General features: G+C 41.8%; 1 protein-coding gene across 6 annotated transcripts in view; it reads left to right on the top strand.

Moving 5' to 3' along the window:
* Nsd3 (nuclear receptor binding SET domain protein 3) overlaps positions 1-9,409 on the top strand; it is a 117,471-nt gene that overhangs the window by 42,278 nt on the left and 65,784 nt on the right. For 5 of the 6 annotated variants that reach the window (XM_017801843.2, XM_017801847.2, XM_017801846.2 and 2 more), the window contains exon 2: positions 3,458-4,176. In XM_017801843.2, the coding sequence (XP_017657332.1) occupies positions 3,502-4,176 (675 nt within the window). In that variant the 5' untranslated portion in view covers positions 3,458-3,501. Of the gene's footprint in view, positions 1-741; positions 815-3,457; positions 4,177-9,409 lie in introns of those variants that run through there. The other variant, XM_017801844.2, reaches the window with a different exon arrangement.

Genomic DNA, 9,409 nt, shown 5'->3' with positions numbered 1-9,409 from the left:
CCCATGTTGTGCAGTGCCCATGGAGGTCAGAAGAGGGTATTGGATCCCCTGAAACTGGAGTTAACCTGCCATGTGGGTGCTGGGAACCAAACTCAGGTCCTCTGCAAGAGCAGATAATATTCTTTAACTGCGGAGCCATCTCTCCAGCTCCATAGTTTGCTTTTCTGTTGCTATGATAAAAAACCATGACCAATGGCCGGGCGTGGTGGCGCATGCCTTTAATCCCAGCACTCGGGAGGCAGAGGCAGGCAGATCTCTGTGAATTCAAGGCCAGCCTGGTCTACATAGTGAGTTCCAGGACAGCTGGGGTTACAGGGAGCCCTGTCTCAAAAAGACCAAAAAAAAAAAAGCCAAAGAAACCTGGGGGAGGAAAGAGAGTTTATTCTTATATATCTATCTTAGAGGGAAGTCAGGCAGGAACCTGGAGCCAGGAACCATGGAGGAATGCCACTTACTGACTTTCTCTGTAGCTTCTGCTCAGCTGGCCGCCTTATACAGCCCGACACCCTGCCTAGGGATGATACCACACACAGTGGGTTGGGCTGTCCAGGCTGATTAGGGCTATCACCCAATTGAGATTCCCTCAGATAATTCTGGGCTGTGTCAAGTTGACAGCTGATGCTCACTAGGAGAACTCTGTTGCTGTGGGCTATACATTTTGCCAAGGACCAAATTAGGGAAATGTTTCTATTCATAAGATGAATCCTAAGAAATTATTTCTAACATTTTTCAGCACTTTCAGTGAGTGGAGTGAGCTGTCTAGGGGCACAGACTTTGAAGCGAACTGGACTTTGAAGCTGAGTTCTGTCAGTAGGTCAGGAGTTGTGTTTACTTATCTAAATTGTCTGCTTTCATTTCTGTGATAAGAGATAATATCTGTGGGAAGGTTGTTGGGAGAATTTCGTGTTGAACTTGCTATGAAGCACTTCCATATACACACCCCTTGGTGGGACTATTGAAACATAAAATTGTTATTTTGGCAGTTGCCAAGGAATAAGACTAGTAAATTAAAAGAAGGAATGTGCTAGAAACTGGGGTCTAGTTCTGCCCGTTTGCTTTGTGGTTTAGGCAAGCCACATAACTCTCAGAAATTCACTCTTTCACCTGTGAATCAGGAATCAGTGTCTGTCTTGAAGATTAAATGAAATAATTAAGTACTGGCCCAGAGGGGAGGCCAAAGACAATGAGAGTGCTATTTTCCAGCCCTCTCCTTGCCCCCAATGGAGAACAGTTCTGGAGTTTGATTTTTTGTTGTTGTTGTATGTCTTGTTCATTTGTTTATAACTTCAAACTGTCTAGAATTCTTTCTGGCTGCTCACAGAAGAACAAATAACAGCTGTATGAGTAGATGGATATAGCTAGAAAAGCACATTAGATTGATTTCCCTCTTCCCTTTGCTGTTTTGAGTTATCATTCTAGTAAGTACTACTAGAACCAAGATGGTGGACACTGTCATAGCATTGAGCTGGTCCATATACAGACCTCAGAATCCTTCTTTACACTTCCAAACAGCTAAATTCAGTTCATCAGAATTGATACAGTAATGAAAGCCTGATTGTCCTCCCTATCTAGAGCTTTCTAGATGAAAACACAAAAATTATATATTATTCATTAATCCTTTTATCTTGGATGTGGACTTGTTCAATCTTATGATGAGACAGGGTGGTCTTATTTTTAATTTTCAGATTTATTTATAGCTAAGCGTGGTGGCGCACGCCTTTAATCCCAGCACTTGGGAGGCAGAGGCAGGTGGATCTCTGAGTTCAAGGCCACCCTGGTCTACATAGTGAGTTTCAGGCCATCTGGGGCTATATGGGGACCCTGTTTTAAAAAGACCAAAAAAAAAAAAAAAAAAAGATTTATTTCTGTGTGTAGAGGTGCCCATTGAGGCTAGAAGGTGTTGGAGCCCCTAGAACTGGAGTTACATGTGGCTATCAACCACTTGGTGGGTGCTGGCAGTCAAATTCAGGTCCTTAGGAAGAGCAACAAGTGCTCTCAATCGCTGAACCCCAAGACAGGGTGGTCTTATTGCAGATGCTTGTTTACATTATAATGTTGTTACCCAATGTGGGCATGTTCAAATATTTTGTGGGTGCTTTCGATACTTTAGATAATTTAAGAATCTAGTGCAATGATGAACTGCAACGATTATTTTATTTATTTTTTCAGTTTTATGTCTGAGTGAATTGCCTGCCTGTATGTAAGTGCACCAGTGTTGTGCAATGCCAGTGGAGATCAGAAGAGGATGTTGAATTCCCCTGGAACTGGAGTTACAGATGGTTGTTAATTTCCATGTGGGTGCTGGGAATCGAATCTGAGTCCTCTGTAAGAACAGCCAGAGCCATCTCTCCAGCCTCAGTGGTCTTAAACTACCCCTGCTCTGAGTCCAACCACAGATTTTGTTAAACCTGAATCTTCAAGAGATAGAACCTGACATGTGCATTTTGTAGTGTTCTTTATGCCACTCATTAAAACAGGATGTGGGCAAGCATGTAGAGAACTAGGCCTCTTTACACATGATTAAGACAAATAGAAATTGGCATAGAACAGCCAATACAATAATTTTGCAGTATCAAAGTTTTAAATATGTCCTGTAGGAATACATATATGCACAAAATTATAGTTTGAAGATTTTTTTTTTTCCCTTTGGGACAGTCTTATATAGCTCAGATTGGCCTCCAACTCTGTTTCCACCTCCCCAGTCTTGGGATGACAGGCATTTGATACTGCGTTCTTCAAGAACTAGGTGGGGTGGTGCATGACTGTAATTCCAGCACTCAGGAGGCAGAAACAGGAAGATTTTGAGTTTGAGGACCGCCTAGGCCACATAGCGAGACCCTGTCTCAAAAAGTTTTCTGTAGCTCTGTTTGTATATTAGACTGGTGAGCAGTAATTGATATATTACTACACAAGTGGTTGAATCTGTTAGTGATACCACAGTTGTTTACTATACAGCCATTTAAAGAATGAAGTATTGAAAGATTTATACATGCTAAAGTTGTTAAGAAAAAAAGAAATTTTGCTGGGTGTGATGGTGCATACTTGTTTTCTCAGTACTTGGGAGGCTGAAACAGTACTCTCCAGTTTAAGGACTGCCTTGGCTACACAGCAGATCCTTTGTAAAAACAAACAATGGATAAAATATATTTGGCCTGTATCAGAATTATGTAGGTTTAATGTCTACATATCTGAATGTGAAAATAAAGTGTAAAACACTGTTGTTTAATCCTTTTGAACTGATCTTTTTTTCTTTTGGTCTTCTTGAGACAGGGTCTCCCTGTAGCTCCAGCTGTCCTGGAACTCACTGTGTAGACCAGGCTGGCCTTGAACTCACAGATATTGGTCTGCTTCTGCCTCCCGAGTGCTGGGATTAAAGGCATGCACCACCACGCCCAGCTTGATCATCTTTTTTGTCCATGAGAATATTAATACCTTTAATTTTCTTTCCTAATTTTAGGCTCGATGAGAGAAAGGGAAAGTTAAGGATGCTGGAGCAGAACAATGGATTTCTCCTTCTCTTTCATGCAAGGGATCATGGGAAACACAATTCAGCAACCACCTCAACTCATTGACTCCGCCAACATCCGCCAGGAGGATGCCTTTGATAACAACAGTGACATTGTTGAAGATGGTGGCCAGACACCCTACGAAGCTACCTTACAGCACGGCTTTCCATACCCACCTACAACAGAAGACCTTCCTCCACTTACAAATGGCTACCCATCATCAATCAGCTTGTATGAAACTCAAACCAAATACCAGTCATATAATCAGTATCCCAATGGGTCAGCCAATGGCTTTGGTGCAGTTAGAAACTTTAGCCCCACTGACTATTACCATTCAGAAATTCCAAACACAAGACCACATGAAATTCTGGAAAAACCTTCCCCTCCACAGCCACCACCTCCTCCTTCGGTACCACAAACTGTGATTCCAAAGAAGACTGGCTCACCTGAAATCAAACTAAAAATAACCAAAACTATCCAGAATGGCAGGGAATTGTTTGAGTCTTCCCTTTGTGGAGACCTTTTAAATGAAGTCCAGGCAAGTGAGCACACAAAGTCAAAGCATGAAAGCAGAAAAGAGAAGAGGAAAAAAAGCAACAAACACGAGTCATCTCGGTCTGAAGAGCGCAAGGCACACAGAGTCCCCAAAGGAGAGCCAGAGGGGCAAAGTGTAAGTTGAAGCAGCTTCTGTCGAGCTTTGTAAGCTGTGTGTTTACTGGGAATCTGAAATCTTTTCACTTTCTCTCTTCAAATATGAACATTTCTGGTGAGTTCTTTCTTACAATCACTAGTAAGGTGCCTGGAATACTATAATAGGTAATGAATAAATGTTTGACGAATAGATAAATGGATGTTATTAGCAGAGAGATATTTTAAAAGCATTTAAACCAACAATCTTGTTTATATTTCTTGATAGTCTCAATTATTTTTACTTGTTTATAACAAACTCCTGGCTTTGGACAAAAGATGGAGACAAGAGGCAGGGACAAATGGGATTTTTATTTTATTTACCAGCTTTGATGGTGGAGCTTAGATTTAAGACTGGTTTCTGATGTGCTTGCTGCAAAGCAAGCTGAAGAACTCTTTAACATCAGAGCATCCACATGTGTTGGTTAGGTGGTTAGGACTTGAGGTGGGGCTGTTTTGTTTTGGTTTTGGGTTTTTTTTTTTTTTTTTTGGTCTTTCTGAGACAGGGTCTCCCTGTAGTCCCAGCTGGCCTGGAACTCTCTATGTAGACCAGGCTGGCCTTGAACTCAGATATCCATCTGCCTCCCAAGTGCTGGGATTAAAGATGTGCACCACCACGCCCAGCTTGAGGTGGGGTTTTTAAGAAAGCTAGTGAACTCTGCTAGATAGTTTAATATCTGAGGTTTCATGGCAGTAATATAGCAATAAGTATGTAAGTCAGTTTAGTTCTTTTTTTGTTTTGTTTTTTTGAGACAGGGTCTTCCTGTAGCCCCAGCTGGCCTGGAACTTACTGTGTAGACCAGGCTGGACTTGAACTCACAGAGATTCTCCTGCCTCTACCTCCCAAGTGCTGGGATTAAAGACATGCACCACCTTGCCTGGCTGTAAATCAGTTCTAGCTTGAATGAAGAGTTCATGTTATAAACTGCAGATGTTTCCTAGAGAAATATTTAGGAAGAAACTAATAAATGTTTATTTTTGTGACACTTATCTGCTTTTATATTTCATATACCTGAATAAGTTAATTTATCGCCTTCTATTTAAAGAAAGATTTACTTCTTGCTAACTGATCTTGGCTAGCTGGTTTCATTATTTCATATGACTTATGTGATTTTTTTTCTGGGGTAAAGATCACAATAGTCCTAGGTTGTCCCAAGTCCCAAGTATGCTGTTTCAATGTGTTTTCTCCCTTTTCTTTCCCTTTCTTATTCATTTAACACATATAGATTGAATATTAAAGTGCTAAGCAGTGTTCTAAAAAATCAAAGGTGTGGTAGTGAGTAAAATGCAAAAGATATTGGGGCTGGAGACATGGCTCAGTGCTGGGTTAACCTGGGTTCAAATCCCAGCACCCACATGGCAGCTAACAACTGTCTGTAACTCCAGTCCCAGGGGATCCATCAGCCTCTTCTGACCTCTGCGGGTATTGCGCGACATGGGTGCACTTACCTACATGTAGGCAGTACACATACACACATAAAAATTTTTTAAAAAGTTTAAAAAAAAAAGCAAACGAAACAAAACTATGTACAACCAAAATAGAAAAAGGACTGGAAGCCATTAGAGGCAAGATTAAACAGTTTGTTGATATTTAAATCTATCTTTTGCTTAATTAGAGTTTAGGAGCTAAGTAAGTGTGGTAAAGGATGTCTAAAATCCAACGTTCAATGTTGAGGCAGGAACATTTACAGAGTAAGTTCAAGGCCAGCCTGGAAAAATCTATGTAGTAATAGACAAAGAGAGGGAGGGAGGGAAAGAAAAGGAGAGAATATAGAAAAATGTCAGCACATTGATATCACTTTGTAGAAAAGTATTATGTCTTCGTTAGGGATCTGCTATGCCTACCTCTTTATATCTCTTAGACCTTCAGTTAACACTGTAATCTAATGTTTAGATATAAATTAAGACTTCATGTACTCCAGGCTAGCCTGGAATTTGTTATCAAGGATGATCTTGAACTTCTGATCCTCCTGCCTCCACCTTCAGATTGCTGGAATCACAGGAATGTGTCTTCCACACCTGGTTTTATGTGGTGCTTGGGATGAACACATTTACCCTGACAACTGAGCTACATCTCCAGCCCTGAATTTAAGACTTTTAGCAAATCATATAGAGTATAATTTAATATTTGATTGTGTATTTCTGTTTTTTGGTCTTTTTGAGACAGGGTCTCCCTGTAGCCCCAGGTGACCTGGAACTCACTATGTAGACCAGGCAGGCCTCAAACTCACAGAGATCCGCCTACCTCTGCCTCCCGAGTGATGGGACTAAAGGTGTGTACCACCACGCCTGGGTATTATTTTTATTTTATTTGTATGATTATGTGTTTTTTACAGTGCTGGGGATTGAACCCAGGGCCTCACACATGCTAGGTAAGGGCTATACCACTGAATTATATCACTAACCCTCTTTTTACTTTTTGAGATCTCACTAAGTTGCCCAGGCTGGCCTTTAATTCATCCTGTAATCCAAGTTAGTCTTGAACTTTCGATCCTCCTGCCTCATCTTCCCAAGTAGTTGGGGTGACAGACTTCTCATATTACCTCTTCCATCTTTAATCCCTCTCCTCCCTTCCTCCCTTCCTCTCCTTTCCCTCCTTTTCCCTCCTCTCTTGTGTTTTAAAAGCCCACTCATAAGTTTTGTTTTGAGCAAAATAGCTCAACTACAGAAATGTATTTTTAAGATTTTTATCACCCAAATTTGGTAATACTTACAGTCCTAACACTTGGTTATGTCTGGGGGGGCAGGGTAAGGGTAGTGACTGAGGCAGGAGGCTAATGCGTTTCAGGCCAGTCTAGGCTACATGGTGTGACTCATCTCAGAAAAAACATGTGATGATGATCGAGATGATGCACACTCATGTACACAAATATTCACACACAAAAGTGGGCAGGGGTGGGGCATGGTGGCGCACACCTTTAATCCCAGCACAGGAGGAAGAGGCAGGTGGATTTCTGTGAGATCCAGGCTAACTTGGTTTACATAGTGAGTTCCCAGGCCAGCTCATATTACAGAGAGACGCTGTCTCAACACACACACGCACACACACACACAAAATTATTACTTCTTCTCATAACTCTATAAATAGCTGTTGTGCTTCTGTGTGTTAATGTCCATTTCCACATATCTTTGAGGTCAGGGGTCACATCTGTTTCTTCCACCATGACCCAGCTTCTAGGACTGTACTTCCAGCTACGTAAGTACTGCTGAAGGAATATGAAGCCTATTTTAATCTAGTTTACAAAATATACAATTTACCTAACAATTGAAAACTATACTTTCATTATAAATGAAACCTTTACTTTTACAGTGTCTTAAATGTCTTGAAATAGTTTGAGAATTTTAGAATTAACTATATTTAAGCTGTCTGAATTATGTCATCTGATAAATTTTTAAAAAATCTTTTGAAAAAATATTTTATTTTTAATATATTATGTGTTTGAGTGTATTGCTTGTGTGGTTTAAGTGTACCTGTGTCGTACAGTGCCTGCAGAGGTCAGAAGAGGGCATTGGATCCCATGGAACTGGAGTTATGAATAGTTGTTAGCTACCATGTAGTGTTGGAAATCAAACCCAGGTCCTCTGCAAGAGCAGCCAGTGCTCCTAACCACTGAGCCATCTCTCCAGCCCTAAAAAAATCTTTTAACTGATAGAAATCGCTTTTCCTCTTCCTCCTCCTCCCCTTCTTCCTCTTCTCCCCCACCCCCCAATCCTCCTTTTTAAACTTATTGAGGGTCTCACTATGTATCCCTCACTGGTCTGGAACTTGCTGTGTAGACCAGGCTGGGCTTTAACTCAGTTACCTGCCTCTGCCTCCTGGGTGTTGGGATTAAAGTTGTATGCTGTGCTGGATAGCTTTAGTGTCAACTTGACTCACCTGGGTTGAGGGAGCCTCAGTTGGGGAATTGCCTCCATAGGACTGGCTTGTGGCCATGTTTGTGGGGCATCTCCTTTATTGTTGAGTGAGGTGGGAGGGCCCAGCCCACTGTGGGTGGTGCCATCCCTGGGCTGGTGGGCCTGTGTTGCATAAGAAAGCGGGCTGAGCAGGGGCCGAGGAACAAGTCAATAAGCAGCGATCCTCCATGCCCTGTGCTCCAGCTCCTGCCTCCAGGTTCCTGCCCTGAGTTCCTACCTTGGGCTCCCTGATGAACTGTGACCTGGGAGATGTAAAACAAATAAACCCTTTCCTCCCCAAGTTGGTAGTGGTCAGAGTGTTTTGTCACAGCACTGGAGAAACAAGCTTGAACATACGCCTGGCATAACCTGCCCTTTAAAAATGATTTTATTTATTATTATTAATGTGTGTACATGATGTGTGTGAATGTAGGCATGCCTGTGGAGGTCAGAGTACAATTTCTAATAGTTCTCTTCCTTCTATCATGTGGATTCTGGGAACTGAGCTCAAGTTGTCAGGCTTGCATAGCCAGTGTTTTACCTACTAAGTCATCTCTTTCTTCCTTACCATATATTTTTTTTAATACAAGAAGTCTTCCTTAGGCTGGCCTCAGCTCAAGCTAGCCTCCTGCCTTAGCTTCCCAAGTATCTGGTGCTATAAGTGGGCCCAACTTAAAAGCTTACTTTTAATTGTTTTTATATTTATGTATCTGTTTCAGGTGTGGGTGTGGCATATGTCAGCCATTGTGCACATGTGGAGGCTGAGGACAAATTGTGGGACTCAGTTCTTTCCTTCCACCATTTGGGTTTCAGTGATTGAACTCAGTTCATCAGGCTTGGTGGCTAGTCCCTTTACCAACCTTCCAGTCCAAAGTTCACGTGTGCCTGGTACCTGTGGAGGCGAGAAGAGAGTGTCAAATCCCCATGGAATTGATGTTAATGGGCAGTTATAAGCTGCCATGTGGGTACTGGGAACAGTACCTGGGTCTTCTATAAGAGCAACAACTGCTCTTAACCACTGAGCCATCTTTCCAGCTCCCTAAAATTTACTTTTAAAAGAACAAATTTCTGGGGCTCATGATTTTAAAAGTAATCTAATAGAGTTTATATTTAAAATTTTTAAGGGGCTGGAGAGTTGGCTCTGGTTAAGAGCACTGACTGCTCTTACAGAGGATCTGGGTTCGAGTCCCAGCACCTACATTGTGCCTAACAATCGTCCTAACTTCAGTTCCAGGGGATCTGACACCCTCTTCTGACCTCTGAGGGCATTGTATGACATGGGTGCTCTTACACACATGCAGGCAATACACTCATATACATAA

The sequence above is a fragment of the Nannospalax galili genome, unplaced genomic scaffold, assembly GCF_000622305.1.
Source record: "Nannospalax galili isolate Female #2095 unplaced genomic scaffold, S.galili_v1.0 scaffold924, whole genome shotgun sequence".
Lineage (NCBI taxonomy): Eukaryota > Metazoa > Chordata > Mammalia > Rodentia > Spalacidae > Nannospalax > Nannospalax galili.
Note: the sequence above shows the minus strand (reverse complement) of the source record. Positions and strands in the feature narration are given on the sequence as shown.